This window comes from Schistocerca piceifrons, chromosome 4, assembly GCF_021461385.2.
Source record: "Schistocerca piceifrons isolate TAMUIC-IGC-003096 chromosome 4, iqSchPice1.1, whole genome shotgun sequence".
Classification (NCBI taxonomy): domain Eukaryota; kingdom Metazoa; phylum Arthropoda; class Insecta; order Orthoptera; family Acrididae; genus Schistocerca; species Schistocerca piceifrons.
The window spans coordinates 74,674,302-74,693,247 of record NC_060141.1 but is presented as its reverse complement, the minus strand read 5'-3'; the positions used below and the strand labels follow the sequence as shown (position 1 = coordinate 74,693,247).

At 38.9% G+C, this 18,946-nt stretch overlaps 1 protein-coding gene across 1 annotated transcript in view; it reads left to right on the top strand.

Moving 5' to 3' along the window:
* LOC124795413 (chromosome-associated kinesin KIF4A) overlaps positions 1-18,946 on the top strand; it is a 274,052-nt gene that overhangs the window by 35,820 nt on the left and 219,286 nt on the right. Inside the window, exon 2 of the mRNA XM_047259435.1 lies at positions 18,425-18,653. Within this exon, the coding sequence (XP_047115391.1) occupies positions 18,425-18,653 (229 nt within the window). The remainder of the gene's footprint in view (positions 1-18,424; positions 18,654-18,946) is intronic.

The window sequence follows — 18,946 nt, the reverse complement described above, 5'->3', positions numbered from 1 at the left end:
ATCTTTCACAAGATGCAGTTTGCATTTCTGGAGCATCTCTCGTGATTATACTATAGACATGAATAGGCAACACATCTTTTCACTATTATGACATAGGAACTGTTTTTCTGAAGAACACTGTCATTGTCATTATATGATTTAACAGCAATATGAGGAAAGTTTAACACATCGTAGCTTGTAATATGTGAAAATACTTTTTATGAATCAAGATGTGTGTGATTTATTTTATTTATCGTATGATGATACATAGCTTGGATCAAATACATATTTTTGAGAGTATACAGTGTAAGAAATGACTAGCAAAATACAGGTACAGAATCAAATGTCCAAAGTATTATGCTAAATTATGTACACATTACACAAGTTCTTAGATTTCTAAGCCCAGTTTGTTGATCCAGTTGAGCCCTTCAGGTGACGCATGGTGGATGTCATTTATTGATCCCCTGCGAAGGCTCGTTTCGGGCATTCACCAACAATGTGATTTACTGTTTGCAGGGCAGCTCCACAGTCACAATCTGGAGATGTTGCCCAGCCCCATTTGTGCTTTAGATATCCACAGTTCCCTTGTCCTTTTCGGATGCGGTTGATGGTTCTCCACTGGCTTCTGGGGAGTGTGAAACCTGGAACTCACGTGGAAGGCTTTTCAACCAGATGACCGTTGAACGCTGATTCTTCCCACTGACTTCTCCATACTTCGTTGATGTTAAAGTCAGAGGCTTCAAGATGATGTGCAGTTCACGAAGGTGATTTTCTTGACTTCAGATACTGATGTTCTGCTATTAATATATCGCTGTGTACAGGTAGCTGGGGGTTCTTCTGAATGTTTCTCAGATCTTCAGGAGAGCATCTGATCTTTGTAGAGCTGAAGGTTGGATGTTACTTAAAACTGGTAGCCATGCAGTTTGAGTGCTACGTATGCAGCCTGTGATAAGTCGCATTGTCTGGTTGAGTTGCACATCTATCTTGCTACAGTGAGCACTGTTCATCCAAGTTGGACAACAGTATTCAGCGACAGAATATGATAGCACCAAAGCAGTTGATCTTAGGGTTTGAGTGCTGCAACCCCAGGAGGTACCAGCAAGCTTATCAATGATACTATTACGGGTCTTCACTTTTGCGGCCACGTTGGAGAGGAGATGTCGGAAAGTTAGGGACCTATCGAGTGTTATTCCGAGGTACTTCGGTGTGCTTCAGTACTTCAAGGTTTGTCCTCGGAGTTTAACGTCTGGTTTATAGTCAGTATCTGTTCTGTAGGTGGAATGCTGAAGTAACAGTTTTCTGAGGGTTTAGGCAGAGGCACCATTTCCTGAAGTGTGTGTCCAGGATTTCCGTGTCGGCAGTTAATGTGCTTTCAGTAGTGGTGATACTGGAGCTCTGGCTTACCAAACAGATGTCATCAGTATATATGAATTTCCTTGAGGTTGTGGCTGGCAGGTCATAGATGTATAATTTGAAAAGGAGTGGGGCCAATACAGATCCTTGAGGTAGTCTGTCACTTACTTTGAAGACTTTGCTTCTGTTGTTATCAGAGTAAATCTGGAAAAGTCTGTTGCTTAGCGTGTTGCTAACAAGGGAATCTCCCCATCGCACCCCCCTCAGATTTAGTTATAAGTTGGCACAGTGGATAGGCCTTGAAAAACTGAACACAGATCAATCGAGAAAACAGGAAGAAGTTGTGTGGAACTATGAAAAAAATAAGCAAAATATACAAACTGAGTAGTCCATGTGCAAGATACGCAACATCAAGGTTAATGTGGGCTCAGGAGCCGCGTGGTCCTGTGGTTAGCGTGAGCAGCTGCGGAATGAGAGGTCTTTGGTTCAAGTCTTTCCTCGAGCGTAAAGAATATTTTTTTATTTTCAGACAATTATTATCTGTCATGTGACGCACATGCCCGTTACCAGTGTCGTATAGAATATATCAGACGTGTTTTCCTGTGGAGGAATCGGTTGACCTATGACCTTGCGATCAAATGTTTTCAGTTCCCATTGGAGAGGCACGTCCTTTCGTCTACTAATCGCACCGTTTTGCGGTGCGGTCGCAAAACACAGACAGTAAACTTATTACAGTGAACAGAGACGTTAATGAACGAACGGACACATCATAACTTTGCGAAAATAAAGAAAGTAAAATTTTCACTCAAGGGTATACTTGAACCAAGAACCTCTCATTCCGTTGCTGCTCACGCTAACCACGGGACCACGGCGCTCCTGAGCCAACATTATCCTTGATGTTGCATATCATGCACATGGACTACTCAGTTTGTATATTTTGCTTATTTTTTTCATAGTTCCACACAACTTCTTCCTGTTTTCTCGATTGATCTGCGTTCAGTTTTTCAAGGCCTATGCACTGTGCCAACTTATAACTAAATCTGAGGGGGGGTGCGATGGGGAGGTTCCCTTGTAAGTAGGTTTGTGAGTTTCCGACACTGAATGATGCTCACAATTTTAAGAGAAGGCCTTTTCACCATACAGTGTTGTAGGTGGCAGATAGATCCAAGAAAGCAGCTTTGCTTACGTATTTCTTCTCATATCCATTTTCAATATGGGTTATTAATGCAAACACTTGGTCATTACAGCTTCTACCAGGCCTGAATTCAGCTTGTTCTTGGGTATTTGTTTGTTAATTGTTTCATAGATCCTGTTGTAGATGAGTCGTTCAAGTAGTTTGTAAGTAACGCTTAACAGGGCTATTGGGTGGTAACTTTCTACTTTCGTTGAGTCTTTGTTCGGTTTAAGGGTTGCTATTAGCTTGGTATTCTTGAATAATGGTGGGAGATTTACAGTGGAGAGAGTGTTTGAGATGGAGTTAGAAAGCCATTTGATAGTTGGTAGTCCACAGTGTGTGAGAAATTCAGGATACATCCCATAGAATCCAGCTGCCTTCCCAATTTTCATGTTTCGGATGGTATCTCTTACTTCCTCTTCATTGAATGGATAGGAAAATTTAGAAGAATTTGGGACTGCTCTTTCTTGGGGTTGAGCTGGGTTTTGATTTGCCTTCTTGTCTGCTTATCCTTTGCGCTCTTGGAATTTGAGATTAGATGTTTGGCAGAATCATTCAGCTTGATGGCAGTTTTAGGTCTCACCGGTGCTGAGTTTGCTGCATCCAGTTTTCTGATAACAGACCAAGCTTTGCGACTTGAATGTGTGCGGTCGAATGATTCTACGGTTTCATACTAGTTATTCCTCCTATTCTCATCAAGTGACTGCAGAAGCTCCGTAGCTTTGTTAAGTTGGATTTTCTTCATATTCTTCAAGCAATTTTTTACTGTCCTCATTCCAGCCAGATGTGTATTCTTTACGAAAGCCTCTAGGGATAAATCATCTGGCTGCTCCTTTAATTATGCCTTTAAACCGACTGTAGTTACTGTGTATTGGCTTGATCCATCTGATATTGTTATCTGTTTGTTTTCTGAATTCAGTCCAGTTAGTTTTCTTGAAATTCCACATTGGTTTCGTATGTGACTGCACAAGGGGTACACATATTCCAGTCTCTAGAATAATAGGTCTGTGCTGACTGCGTGTGGTTATTACAGTGCAAAAATGGCTGTAGAACAGATGAGAAAATGTAGAGAAAGCTGAGTTGTGTAGTATTTTTGACAGTTCTTTGTTCATGAACAATTGCAGCTACAATACGTAGCCCAAGTATTTGTTTGGTGAAACTACAGTATAAGTATGTATTGCAGGTACACAGGACAAATTTAAATTTTACACCATTCGTCCATTGTAAAGTTGTCATGGAAGTTGCTGTTTCTTAGACGCTGACACACAGTAGCTGATATCATTACAGTTTTCCATCGGAAGCATTGTTAAAAACGAGGAACCCTCCAAGCTCTTAAGCAACAATCTATTTACATTTACGCTTTCCTACCTCTCCCATGTTTTTATGTAAGGATTTGGTGACATTGAGTTTTTCAGCAGTCCTGATTTTACAGTTGCAGTATGGAGAATGTACAGCAAATAATTAACCTCCTACAGGAGTGAAAATCTTGGCTGTGTCAGCATTCAGCATAGACTGCCAGCTGCCACAACACTTAATAAATTTCACAAGGCATCCTACACTACAGGTAGAGAATTTTAGAAATTGTACAGTAAGAATGTCAAGAGGAGAACTGAAAATCAAATTAACATCACTTTCCAAGTCCTACACGACGCAAAGTGGTGTGTGTTCTGGCAATTGGACATGGATAATTCCCATACTTGTACTATGATAGCCTAAAGGAGCTGTTAATGTGAAATTACCAGGAACTATATTAAGATCAAACAGAAAGAACTTGAGGAAATGCTGGAAGACTTTGTCCATTGCTCACTTTGATTAACATCTTATTGTTGATTCTCTCTCCTAGACGTATTACAAATAGAAAATCTCACTCCTAAGGCACTCTTCACTTTTCTTGGCCAAGCGTCAGCAGCACGTACACTATGCTGCGAAACTTGAGGATGAGACAATGAGGTAACATCTATCAATAACTTGGTGGGAATGAATGAAAATGCAGGAGCATATTGGCAGAGGTCTCCCAATTATACACTGAAAGCTGGACTTCACCTGGTGTAAGGTCATGTGACTATTGGGCTGGCCCCAAGTTATCGACAATGTGCAGGTGTTCATTACAATATGACCTGCACACATTTGGATGACTTGACATGGGGAAGACTCGTTAGGAAACTGGAATGGTCACAATGGCTTGGAAGCCCAGGAGTTTGGTATTGCTTCCAGCATTTTTCCACATGCATGGGGAGCATTGTGAACCCCACACACTGCTGCCTGAAGAAGGGGGTTGTTAACCATGGTCAACAACAGCAGCAGTAGATAACTGCTACATAGACAATTTGTATCAAACAGCGGGTGCATTGCATCCATATTTGACCGTTCAACAGGACTGCAAAACATGCAATTTCATTCTCCATGGTGACACAGCAGTGGCATGGGAGTAGTGTCATTTCCCAACAACTAGTGTTCTACACATCAGTGGCACCTATTGCGATGGTGCCAATAGCATGGAAGGGTTCAAATGTTTCATAAAAATGCTCAAAACTATTGTCCATTTCCCTGACTTTAATCCCATTGGGCACGTGTGGGAAGTGTAAGGGATATATAATGCAGCAATTCCATATGCACAAATGACTATCCAGCAGGTGTCAATCACACTGGTGATGGAACGGATTATCCAACCACAAGAACTTCTTACCAACCTTGTGACTAGCATGGGATTATGTTGCAAAGAGGTGGTATTGAGCTGTCTGCTTTGAATGGTAAGAGTTGTGGCACACAATCTAGCATGGGTGACTTAAGAAAAGATATTGTGGTGGCATTGTCTCTTCTTATGAGCAACAACTTTAAGCTCTATGTGCTTCATCGTACTCCACAAGCTTGCATCCACTATGCGTTGATGTGTGAATAGGAGCACCTACCTTGCTACACCACCTCACATTGAGCAGAGAATGGAACTAAAAACTCCTAACACTTGATAGGAAATGAATGTCAACCTGTTCAATCTAATATGTGAAGCACCTGTCTCGTTAGCACCAAGAAGGCAAGAGTGGTACTTAAAATGGTGAGCTACACCAAATATTTTGGGTAAAGGGAAAAAGGATGTGACAACTAAGTGAAACTGCAAGTAATTTTGTCTACCACAAATCATGTTGTGAATTGAACATAGCTGTGATGTGCCATGGCATCATATTTTTCAAATGACACTATCATTTACCTTGCCCTGTAGTTGGTAACAGCAATGTGCTGTCAAATAAGTTATCCAACACTACTATTTGATTTCTCTTCCATTGTCATTTAATAATTATTTTGATATTGTTAATACCATTTGTGTATGTTATTAACAATTATATGTAAGCTTCTATCAATGAAAGCAGTTCAGATATGGCCCTGAGCTGCACATTGCTCTTCCAGATTAACCTATTATCGCCTAGCTTCAGGCTTTCTGGAAAGTAAAATTTTGAATGCAGGAAGATGATGTGGAGCTGCTACAAGCAACTAAATGGATAATTAAAGATTTGCATATCATCTCTGTAATGGTCCAAACTTGTTAGTTTCCAAGAAATTACAAATATTGCTTCCATGACACAGTGGAGGGATAGTATAAAATTTAAATTTGTTGTGGGTACCTGCAATACATATTTATACTCTATTCAGTGAAATGCAGAGTTACAGATTGTAGCTACAATTTTTCATGAACTAGGCAATAACTGCCAATAATACTACTCAACACAGCTTGCTTCACCCTTTCTCACCTGTTTTAGTACCATTTGTGCACGTATACTGATAATATTCATCTTGATTTGTAAAAAAAATTTTGTTTATTGTAGGCTATGGCATGTTAAAAATTTCTCATATTGCAGTTAAATCATGCTTCAAAAATGACAGTGTTCTTCGTAAAAACAGTTTCTACATGCATAATGGTCAAAAGTTGTGTTGCCTACTTGTGTCTATAGTATAACCACTGGAGATGCTCCAAAAAAATGCGAACTGCATCTTGTGAATGAGCTTTTCAATTTTCAATATGCTTGAAATAGAAAAACAAACAAACCTGTCTCAATTATTGAAATACAATGTTCCGTTGCAGCTGGTGATTGAGTATTTTTACTAACTACGCTCTAGTCCCTAAACTTATGGCTACTTCTGTAGAGAAGCAAAGTGTGCTTACTTTTGAACTTGCCCAAGGAACACATCGGCTTGGAAAAGTAGTCTCCTGCTGTTAGTATGATAAACTGGGCAACAACACTAAATATGTTTGGCAATTTTGTTAATGTTGAGTTACTTCCTGAGTGGCACAGAAACATCCTGCTAAATTCACTTGATATTTTCTTGTAATTTCCATTGAACAATCAGATGTAAGTTGTGACAGCATGTTATCAATTATGATTTCGAGTCCTGGGAGGTCATTCCACATGGGAAATAAAACTTTTCTCCTCTTTTGTTGTGACTTATCTGTCCTAGCCACTAGTGGGGAGATGAATGACACAGCCCTTAGATTGCTTTGAGGTAATGGGGTTGCGCGATAAAGTGAAGGCTGCATTGACTGTCAGCTCCAGTCTCAATGGAGGCCAGTCTTTTATGTATTGTGTGACAGAGCTAAAAGCTGCCAGATCAAAAATCAGTAAGGAAATAGTAGGAAAACTACTCCATCATAAGCTTCTTGCTATTTCCAGTACACCACAGTGTGAGGCGAAAACTGAAGATAGTGCATACTTGATAGTACTTTTTTCGCCTTCTGCTGACTTACATTCAGATTTTTGTGAATACACAATTTTATTTTTGAAATTTTTGCACTGAATATTTTATTAACTGTGTTTCCATATGGTTCCATATCTACTGCCTCATTTCCATGATACTTCAGCATGACGCTGGACAGCACATTAACACACATCATCTCTCAATCCAAAGTACATAATGGGACTAATTCATGCCAATTGAGGCACACTCACGTCCACAGGTAGTCTGTTTGTATTAAATTAGAATTTCATCGTAATGTTGTTGTGGCAAAGTGTAATTAATTTGTGTTAGTACGGGTCATATTTTAATAGCAGTTTTCCCTTAGCTTATTGAACACAACTGTAAATGTAAGAGAGAACTTAATCAACAGTCTATTCTCTAATACTATATGAAACAGTCTTGTGATGCCCAAGTAATTTGATTCCATGTCTCAAGAAATCTACTCGTACGGAGTTAAAGTTATCATTAAGCCAGGTTTGAAGCGAATTTTCGTCAGGAAAAGTAGTTTCTTGGTGGTTGTTCAATAAGGAATGTGAAAGTTGAACATACGATGACAAAATTAGATGAATAGGTGCATGAGTCATAATGCTCCAAACAAACTCCTGAAATTGGCAGATTGCTTTGTGTGGTAGAAGCAGCATTTAATGAAGTTTTGTTGGACATTTTTCTTACATAACGACCAAAAGGTGTATCCATACACCTTAGGGATGTGCTGAACCTTACATACTGAAAAGTTGAATGGCCACAATTCATAGCATATTTCAATTATCAAGACTTCCTGATTGTAGAAATTCATTCATACCAGAATGATCTTTCTTGAAACAAGAAAATAATTTTGTGATGTGATTAGTCCAGTAGTGGTCACCCTACACAAGATCCAAATGTTTGGAATTGCTTCTGCTGCCTGGACGCCTCCAATAAACCTAAAATGAACAGTGTCAGAAATGTTAAACATTTTCCACTTGCAACTATTTTTCATCAGACTGAAGTATGCAACATTCAGTTCGTAACACAAGAAATGGAGTAACTTCAGATTAGAAAATAACTGATTAATACTCTTAATAACATAAGCATGTTGTGTAGCTGCAGTTTTCACTCGCTTGATGAGTTATTTCGTGTGGAAATTTAAACTATGATAAGGAAAAAGTTTGTGCTTACCAGTGTGAGCAGAAATGTCCATGATGCACTGCATCACGTTACCTATTCAGAAGGCAGCTGGTGACAAATGGAAAGTGGAAGGTGATGGGTGGCTGGTAGCCAGTTGTCACTATAGGGCTAGAAAACTGTAGAGTGCAAACTGTTCTGATCTTGATGCATGTATGAACTCTTTCACACAAATTTTCGCCATTACTGGTGCATTACGCAAATTATCTTTGAGGCTCTGACAAATTGATACTTCTAGCAGACCGCCAAAGTGTGGTTAAAAATATAAAGGAATATATATTAATTTTGATAGATTCAGAATTTCATGACAAGTATCTATTTGTGACAGACTTCTAAAACCAGCTGAGTAAAAAAGATGCTGTGACACATCAGTAGCACTTACATCATTATAACGTACTTGGAAATAACTGAAATAAAATAACTTGAAGGTAGTAGGGTCAGCAACAGCCTTCATTGAGAATGTGAATACATAGAGTAAAATAAATGTGCTGCAAGTGACATCATCTGTGGAAACCTTACTTGCACCCTACAATTTTATCTCAGTACTTAACTTTCAAACAAAGGGTGATAAAGACAGTAAGACTGTTGTTGACAGTATTTCCTTTGACGAAGCTCAAAGCAAGGACATAAATGTATACCTCACGTACAGTTAGGACAAATATATTGGTGATACTACTCAGTGGAAATTGATTAGAATAATTGAATCCAGAATAAACATCTTTAAGAACAGTTTACAAGAGATTACATGGGATGAAATTTATAATGAACCAAATACTGACATAAAATTTTATTTATTCCATGATAGTCATATCATTATTTGAAAACAACTTCCCACAAAGGCTTATCAGAAAAGACATTAAACAGCCATGTAGAAAACCATTGACTACGGGGATTAAAGTATCTTGTGAAAGAAAGAGGGAACTGTTTCTGTGAGCATGAGCAAGTAAAGATCCTGCACCAGTTTCACACTACAAAAAGAACTCAAAATTACTGAGAGAAGTTATTAAAAATCAAGAAATAGGCACTTCGGCAGAAATCTGTAATCCTGACAACAGACCAAAGGCTATGTGTAATGTAGTGAAATTAGAGACACGATACCAGACCACAGAACAGGATAACACCATTATTGAATTTAATTGAAGGACTCTAAATGATGCCACACAGGTAGCAAATATGTTTAATAATCATTTCTTAAATATATTAGTAACTATAGGTACAAATTGTGTAAGAGAAAAATCCCAATACTATGTTGAAAAAGCCGGCCGCAGTGGTCTAGCGGTTCAGGCGCTCAGTCCGGAACCGCGCGACTACTACGGTCGCAGGTTCGAATCCTGCCTCGGGCATGGATGTGTGTGATGTCCTTAGGTTAGATAGGTTTAAGTAGTTCTAAGTTGTAGGGGACTGATGACCACAGTAGTTAAGTCCCATAGTGCTCAGAGCCATTTGAACCATTTATGTTGAAAAAGCAATTATCATAAAATTCAGTCATATGAACACGTCACAAACTTATGACATTAAGAAAATATTTATCTCAGAAATAAAAGCTCATTTGCATTTGGTGATGTTTCTAATGGAGTACTAAAGATTTGTTCCCATTTAATAAGCACTGTCTTATCTGAAATATGTAATACCACTAATTCAAGATTTTTTCCAGAGAGTTTGTAATATCTCATTGTTAAACCCCCTGATAAGAAAGACAGTAGGAGAGAAGTCGATAACTACCAACCTGTTCACTACCAATGTAATTACTCCAAATTTGTGAGAAGGTGATATATTCAAGAATAGTATTCCACCCGAGCAGCAATAAGAAATGACAGTTTGTATTTCAAAAGTGTGTGCTACTGTGAATGCCATTTACATATTAACTCGCCAAATTTTACAAGCATTTAATAACAAAATAACTCAGGTTGGTATTTTCCTAGACCCAGATAAGGCATTTCATTCTGTGAATCACAGTATTCTCCAGGATAAATTGAGGTTTTATGGAGTGCGGGTAAGCTACTACAAACAACATAGTGAACGCATTACTGTGGCCAAGGTAGGCACGAAGCCCACGCCAACCACAGTAGTGCAAGTTTATATGCCAGCTAGCTCTGCAGATGATGAAGAAATTGAAGAAATGTATGATGAAATAAAAGAAATTATTCAGATGGTGAAGGGAGACGAAAATTTAATAGTCATGTGTGACTGGAATTCGGTAGTAGGAAAAGGGAGAGAAGAAAACGTAGTAGGTGAATATGGATTGGTGGGAAGAAATGAAAGAAGAAACCGCCTGGTAGAATTTTGCACAGAGCACAACTTCATCATAGTTAACACTTGGTTCAAGAATCATAAAAGAAGGTTGTATACATGGAAGAAGCCTGGAGATACTGACAGGTTTCAGATAGATTATGTAATGGTAAGACAGAGATTTAGGAACCAGGTTTTAAATTGTAAGACATTTCAAGGGGCAGATGTGGACTCTGACCACAATCTATTGGTTATGAACTGCAGATTATAACTGAAGAAACTGCGAAAAGGTGGGAATCTAAGGAGATGGGACCTGGATAAACTGACTAAACCAGAGGTAGTACAGAGTTTCAGGGAGAGCATAAGGGAACAATTGACAAGAATGGGGAAAGAAATACGGTAGAAGAAGAATGGGTAGCTTTGAGGAATGAAGTAGTGAAGGCAGAAGAGGATAAAGTAGGTAAACAGTCGAGGGCTGCTAGAAATCCTTAGGTAACAGAAGAAATATTGAGCTTAATTGATGAAAGGAGAAAATATAAAAATGCAGTAAATGAAGCAGGCAAAAAGGAATACAAATGTCACAAAAAATGAGATCGACAGGAAGTGCAAAGTGGATAAGCAGGCATGACTAGAGGACAAATGTAAGGATGTAGAGGCTTGTCTCACCAGGGTAAGATAGATACTGCCTACAGGAAAATTAAAGAGACCTTTGGAGAAAAGAGAACCGCTTGTATGAATATCAAGAGCTCAGATGGAAACCCAGTTCTAAGCAAAGAAGGAAAAGCAGAAAGGTGGAAGGAGTATATAGAGAGTCTATACAAAGGCGATGTACTTGAGGACAATATTATGGAAATGGAAGAGGATGTAGATGAAGATGAAATGGGAGATACGATACTGCGTGAAGAGTTTGACAGAGCGCTGAAAGGGAAGCAGTCGTTGGGAAGGGAGTGAGACAGGGTTGTAGCATCTCCTCGATGCTATTCAATTTGTATATTGAGCAAGCATTAAAGGTAACAAAAGAAAAGTTCGGAGTAGGTATTAAAATCCATGGAGAAGAAATAAAAACTTTGAGGTTCGCTGATGACATTGTAATTCTGTCGGAGACAACATAGGACTTGGAAGAGCAGTTGAATGGAATGGACAGTGTCTTGAAAGGAGGGTTTAAGATGAACATCTACAAAAGCAAAACAAGTATAATGGAATGTAGTTGAATTAAGTCTGATGATGCTGAGGGAATTAGATTAGGAAATGAAACACTTAAAGTAGTAAAGGAGTTTTGCTATTTGGGGAGCAAAATAACTGATTATGGTCGAAGTAGAGAGGATATAAAATGTAGACTGGCAATGGCAAGGAAATCGTTTCTGAAGAAGAGAAATTTGTTAACATCGAGTATAGATTTAAGTGTCAGGAAGTCGTTTCTGAAAGTATTTGTATGGAGTGTAGCCATGTATGGAAGTGAAATGTGGACGATAACTAGTTTGGACAAGAAGAGAATAGAAGCTTTCGAAATGTGGTGCTACAGAAGAATGCTGAAGATAAGGTGGGTAGATCACGTAACTAATGAGGAGGTATTGAATAGGATTGGTGAGAAGAGAAGTTTGTGGCACAACTTGACTAGAAGAAGGGATCGGTTGGTAGGACATGTTTTGAGGCATCAAGGGATCACAAATTTAGCATTGGAGGGCAGCGTGGAGGGTAAAAATCGTAGAGGGAGACCAAAAGATGAATACATTAAGCAGCTTCAGAAGGATGTAGGTTGCAGTAGTTACTGGGAGATGAAGAAGCTTGCACAGGATAGAGTAGCATGGAGAGCTGCATCAAACCAGTCTCAGGACTGAAGACGACAACAACAACATGGAGTTGATGGTATAGCCAACCAATTGATACAATATTTAATCTGAAGAATGCTGAAAGTTGTGCTTAGTAATTCACCCAATTTAAGAAGGGGAGACTCTTTTGATTAGGGAGAAATCACATATGGGGTTTCCCAAGGGTCAATGTTAGGTCCACTATTGTTCCTCATACGTGTAAACTGTCTTTCCTCTAATATACAATAAGTAGAATCAGTTAATTTTGCAGATGTCATTAGCATTGTAATCAATTCAAGCAAGCAACAGAAGAAATGATAAAACTGTTAAGTGTCATTGACTGGTTTCGGTGAATAGTCTCAACCTCAGTTGTGAAAAGCACACTTATCATTGGTGTAAAACATTTAGATGCGTAAGTGAATGTGTGAGGTGAGGAAATAGTAAATGGAGTGGAAACTTCAAAATTCTTAGGTGTCCATATTGATGAGAATTTAACCTGGGAAAAGGCACATGTTGGCGAGGTCCTAAAACAACTTAATTCAGCCACATTTTAAAATAATCATTGCTAATCTTATGGAGAAACAAATCAATAAGTTGACATATTTTACATATTTTCATTCACTAATGTCATATGGAATAATATTTTGAGGTGACGTAAAAAAGATTTCTTCTTTAAGGAAATAAATATTCATTGCTCAAAACCATGCTGTAAGAATATTATGTGGTGCTTACTCTCAATTAACACGTAGAAATCTGTTTGAATTGGTCATTCTATTTATTCTGTCATGAAGTTGGTTGTAAATAATGCACTGCAGTTTAATAGGAACAATTATGTTTATAATTACAGCAACAGAAGAAAAATGACATACAGTTTTCCACTTTAAGATTGTCCTTAGCACAAAAATTGGTGCATAATGCTGCAACCAAGATTTTTGACATGTACACAGAGATATAAAATGTTTGACAGCAAAATAAAATTTGAAAAACTGGAAGTTTCTCCCTGAGAATTCTGCTATTCCATAGACTAATTTCTATGATATTACTGCGTAAAATGTGGTGGGGTAGAAATTACTAACTCACATAAAAAAGATAAGTCTTGCAAATGGTCTCCATGTAATCATATTTACAAAATAATTTGTGATGTGAATAGAAAATAACTTGAGTCTTCAAGCTTTCCTGGTGGATGTGTTGTAAATATTCTTCATGGGTTTGCCGTCAGATCATGTTGTGCAAATTCCACAATATTTTCTCAGAGCAACTGTCAGATATCTTCAGGTGGTTCAACCTTGCTGGTGGCTAGGTATGACTGACGGTATCCGCACGTTGATGCCCCGTTTCACGAACATGCATGTGAAGAATGCGCAGGCGGGGAAATCATTCATGCACAATGATTTGCAGATAGATGGTGCCCTCTTAAAACACCCTCTGCTGAAAATCACAGAGCGCCTCTCTTGTGCGTGCGCTGTACACTGCATTTGCCAACAGTGCAGCCAGACGTTACTCACCAACGGCCGTACTAGACCAATGTTATGACGGGCCTTTTATTGAAGAATCTTGATTTTCACGTCATGATTTAATTCCAGCAGCCAATGCAGGGTTCCAGGCTGTGTTCAGTTGAAATCCCGCATCCTTGTTGATGAGATTATTGGCTGTATGGATGTGTACTGCTTCCTTACTGACGCAGTGTCTAAAAGATGCTGGGGATAAAACTTCAGTCTCTTCATAAATCATATGATATCCTGTATTCAGACAGTGTTCCGCAATTGCCGACTTACCTGGTTGACAAAGGCGTTTATGATGCCGATGTTCATCGCAGCGTTCTTGTACTGTGCGGCCTGTCTGGCCTATATACGCTGCCCCACAATTTTAATGAATCTTGTACACACCACATTTCCTCAGACCAAGGTCATTCTTAACTGAACCAAACAGGTTTCTCAGTTTTGCAGATGATTGAAAACCACACTTAATTCCATATCTTCTGTGGACTCTTCGGATTCTTGATGACATGGCACCAAAATATGGCAAAAAGACCAAAGTGGTGGGTGTCTTCATATCTTCGTTCTGGTCCATAGTTTGAACTCACCTCAGCCTGAATCGTCTGTCTCTCAGAATAACCGTTTTGTCGGAACACTGTCTTCAAATGTTTTTTTTCACTCGACAGGCTTTCAGGATCAGATGCAGCTTTGCACTTTTACTGAGATGCCGCAACAAGCAAACCATCCTTACGTTTGCTAAATTTAAACATTGTATCAATTCTGCTGCTGGCATTAGAATTAAATGACGGGAGAGTGCGGACCTTGTGAGAGAAAGGTTTGTGCTACATGCGGCATCAGGAATTGTGCTTGGTGTATCATTACCACTCCATCTGAAGATTTCAGTGAACCTTTCAGCGGTAGCCTGGAACTGGGTAGACAGCGTCACTTGGGCACTGGCTGCCTCGACTGAACGACAAGCTAAGGTTTATCAAATAACTAAATATGATCAACTCGAAGCCTGAAAGCAAGATGACTTGCCAAGAAGACGTACTGTGTTTAATCTCATGGAAAAGACTTTGGATGACGCTGCAGTTTCGGTGCTAGAGAAGGGTCTGAATTTTGCACCTACACCAGGGACCATTCCCATCCAAGATGTGATTAGTGGAATAGAGCAGGCTGTTTCGAACTTCTTAAGGATGTTGCCGAAGAGATTAGGTATGACACATGTCGCATCTTGACTCAAGCTTCATCTAAGAGGTCCAACTTTAACATCACCTGAGCCGAAAGAAGTGCTCTATGAGAATTGAGAGAAGGCCAAGGCATAGTGATCTTACCAGCTGACAAAGGAAATGCTTCTGTGCTTCTTTCACGCACAGAATATGACAGCAAGATATACAAACTGCTCGACAATCCTGCATATAGTAAATTAAAAAGTGATCCAACGGATAGGATCTAGTTAAAGACTGTGGAATTCATCAGGAAGAGCTTGATTCCAGTGGAAGTCACAAAGGGTTTGCTTCAACAGGCCGCAGTTCCTCCTAGACTTTACGGCCTACCCTAGATCCATAAGAATAGGGTGCCTCTCCGTCCCATTGTAACGTTGGAGCACCTACTTAGTTTGTTGCCAAACACCTGACATCACTGTTAGGACCTCTTGTAGGCAAGTGCGACCGTCACATTTGAAACTCTGAAGATTTCATAGGTCGCTTGAAAACTCTAATAAGATTGCAATAATCAGATCTGTCAGTAAGTTTCGATGTTGTCTTTATTTGCAAAGGTGCCCTTGCAAGACTCCTAGGAGCTAATTAGCAACAAGTTTGAGGAGGACATAGTACCATTATTTAAACATGTGCATACTTCAACATACTTCGTATTTCATGACCAATATTTTGAACAAGTGGATGGTGTCGCCATGGGAAGCCCTCTGTCTCTTTTGGTGGCCAATTATTTTATGGAGGACTTTGAAGAAAAAGCACTACAGTCAGCCAATAATCTCATCAACAAGGATGCAGGATTTCAACTGAGCACAGCTTGGAATCCTGCATTGGCTGCTATTAAATCATGATGCAAAAATCAAGAGTATTCGATAACAAGCCCTTCATAACATTGGTCTAGTGTGGCTGTTGGTGAGTAATGTTTGGCTGTACTGTTGGCAAACGCAGCATATAGTGCACGCACCGGAGAGCTGCTCCGCGATTATTTGCAGAGGAAGTTGGAATATGGCACCATCTATCTGCAAATCATTGTGCATTCTTCTTGTGCGTGTTCGAGAAGCGTGGCATCGACGTGCAGATACTGTCAGTCGTACCTAGCCACCAGCAAGGTTGAACCACCTGAAGATGTCAGACAGTTGCTCCGAGGAAATAGTGAGGAATTTCCACAATGTGATCCAGTGGCAAATGTATGAAGACTGTTTACAGAAAATAACTTGTTTCATGAGTCATTAAGGTTTATTGTGCAAATAATCCATGAAACTAACCATCCAGCTTTGACAACCTCAGGGTGCAGTTTTATATACATCAACCTGATTAGATGCTGTAACTCACTCAGAGTAGGTTGTAAAACATTTTTTACCACTGTTCCTCATATTTATGTACATGGGAGTTCAAAAGAGGTAAAACTTAATTCTGTATTTCTCTGATCCGCTTCTAAAATACATTCCCTGTATCATGTTGTACATGTGATCACAGTACCAACAATGCAACATTGGTTAGAAGAGATCAGAAGTTGTGTTGACCCATTTAGTCTGTCTGTAGTGGTTTTTTGCCTACTGTGTGGAGTGGTGCCTGTGTATTACAAAGGTGTGGTGGGGCTAAGGAGTAGGCATAGGGTGGGAAGGGGGAAGGCTAGCAAGGTAGGGGTGGCAGAAGATATTGTGCTGCCTGTGGGAGGGGGCAGGGATGTGGTGAGGACAGAATGTGCTGCTAGGTGAAGTGTGGGGGTAGTTGAGAGAAGCAGAGAAGGGGAAAATAAGTAGGTGCATTAGAGAGACAGAAGGCATATGTAGCACTGGAGTAGGAGAAGGAAAGGGGGTAGGTAAGTGGAGACCGGGGACTAGCGAAGGTTGAGCCAGTTTGTTTATGAGAATGAAGGATATGTTTTAGGGATATTTCACACCTGCACAATTCAGAAAAGTTGGTGGCGGTGGGAAGAATCTAGAGGGTTTTATTCCATCCAGTACTTTCCATAGTTTGTTTTGTTTGGAGTATCTGCCATAACAATTAATTGTGTATCTTATTTGTTCTTTTCAGTGCTCCATATTAATGTATGATTCTGCTCTTCCTCCAATGTTACGACATTATTTAGAGAGATCACGTTTAGTGCTGAAGTGTGGACATTGACAGGTTCAAATATTTGAGCTGGAGAGCAATTAATATGAAATGGATATAAAATAAAGTAATATTTTTCCAATTTTGGCAAGGCCCTCTGATAAGAATTACCTCTTTGACAAGAGGATCCACCAGTGTGTAGTGTTTGTGGCATATGTATGCCAGTATGCCACAAATTGCTGGGTTGCACTTCATTTTTGGTGATAGGTCTATACAAGTTTATCATAGACTTGCTTATTCTTTGAGCTGTGAAAGAAGGCAGCACTCACCTCATTCTATTGTCAACTTGTATGTAATGTTTTTGGGATTTGAATGCAGAAGACTTTGAACAATTGCTATCAAGTGAAACAAATCATTATCTAGATACCCATGATTTTTTTAAATTGCTCTGATGAACTCGAGACAAATTGTAAAATTGTTACTTTAGAAATCCCATAACTGCTTCATTCTCCAGTCTCTGGAGTGTGTGCGTACCCTATACCTACATTGAACAGTAAAATATTTTGCATAATTTCAGTGCTATTTTTTAAATGTATGTCATTAATAAAACAAATATTTAAAAATGTGTGATAAACATTAGTAGTTTTACATAAACTGTGTAAGGATAGCTGTATATAGAATAGGAAATGAAACTAGTTACTTGATGAAGCTGATCTTTATAAGTATGTAGATATCCATATAAATTTAAGTGGTAAAAATGTTTTGTGTAAAGCCAATCCACGTTATAACATCAACAAATTTCTTTGCATGTCTCAAATTTGCATTTCCTTAACTTTACTCAAGTCTGATTCCAGAGAAATGTATTCGTGGTAGTGTATGAAATGTGAATGTACCACATTCTATTTTATTGACAAACTTTGGTTGTCTTGTTCAGTTATCCATACTGTACACTGAAACCATGAACGACAAATTGACAATTCCACAACTTTTCATTATTCTCCAAACAGCCTGCTACAGTTGCAGTTTTCCAGTACGAGATAGAATGAATTATGGTAACATTGAAGCACAGTTAATTATCATTTGTTCCTATCATTCTGATTATATTTGACTTTGTTTCAGAATTAGTGGACTTTCAAAATTTGTTGTTTTTACTGGTAGAATGATTTTTAATGTTTTAAAAATATTGCAAGAAGGCAATTTTTGTTTCATAGTTCTCTAGCATGTAACATGCATTGTTCTTTGTTGCAGGTTTCTGATGCAGTTAGTATTAAAGTAGCTCTACGGATACGTCCTCTAGTTTCATCAGAAACTGAGAAAGGTTGTCAAACTTGTTTAGAGACAGTTCCTTCTGAGCCTCAGGTTCAGATATGTGGTACAGAGAGATCATTTACCTATAACTATGTGTTTGGCCCAGAATCATCTCAAACAGAATTTTACAACACGGCTGTGAAGAATTTAGTTGAGTGCGTTTTCAAAGGTTTGTTGCAATTCACTCATTGTTGAATAAATAGGAATAAATATTATGGAAAGTAAAATGTAAAACCATGCATAAATTCCACATGGTGATTCCATGACAGTGTTAGACTTTCAGTGATGATGAAGGGTAATGTATCAGGTTGAGGTAAGTGACCCTAGCCTGGAAAAGAGTATAAGTAAAAATTTATTGCAGTTCCACCGTAATCTCATGCAACACTCAAACTAAGGATCCCAGTTTCTGAACTCTGGTCATTATCTACAGAATTCCCACTGAGCACTCCCCAATACCCTCAG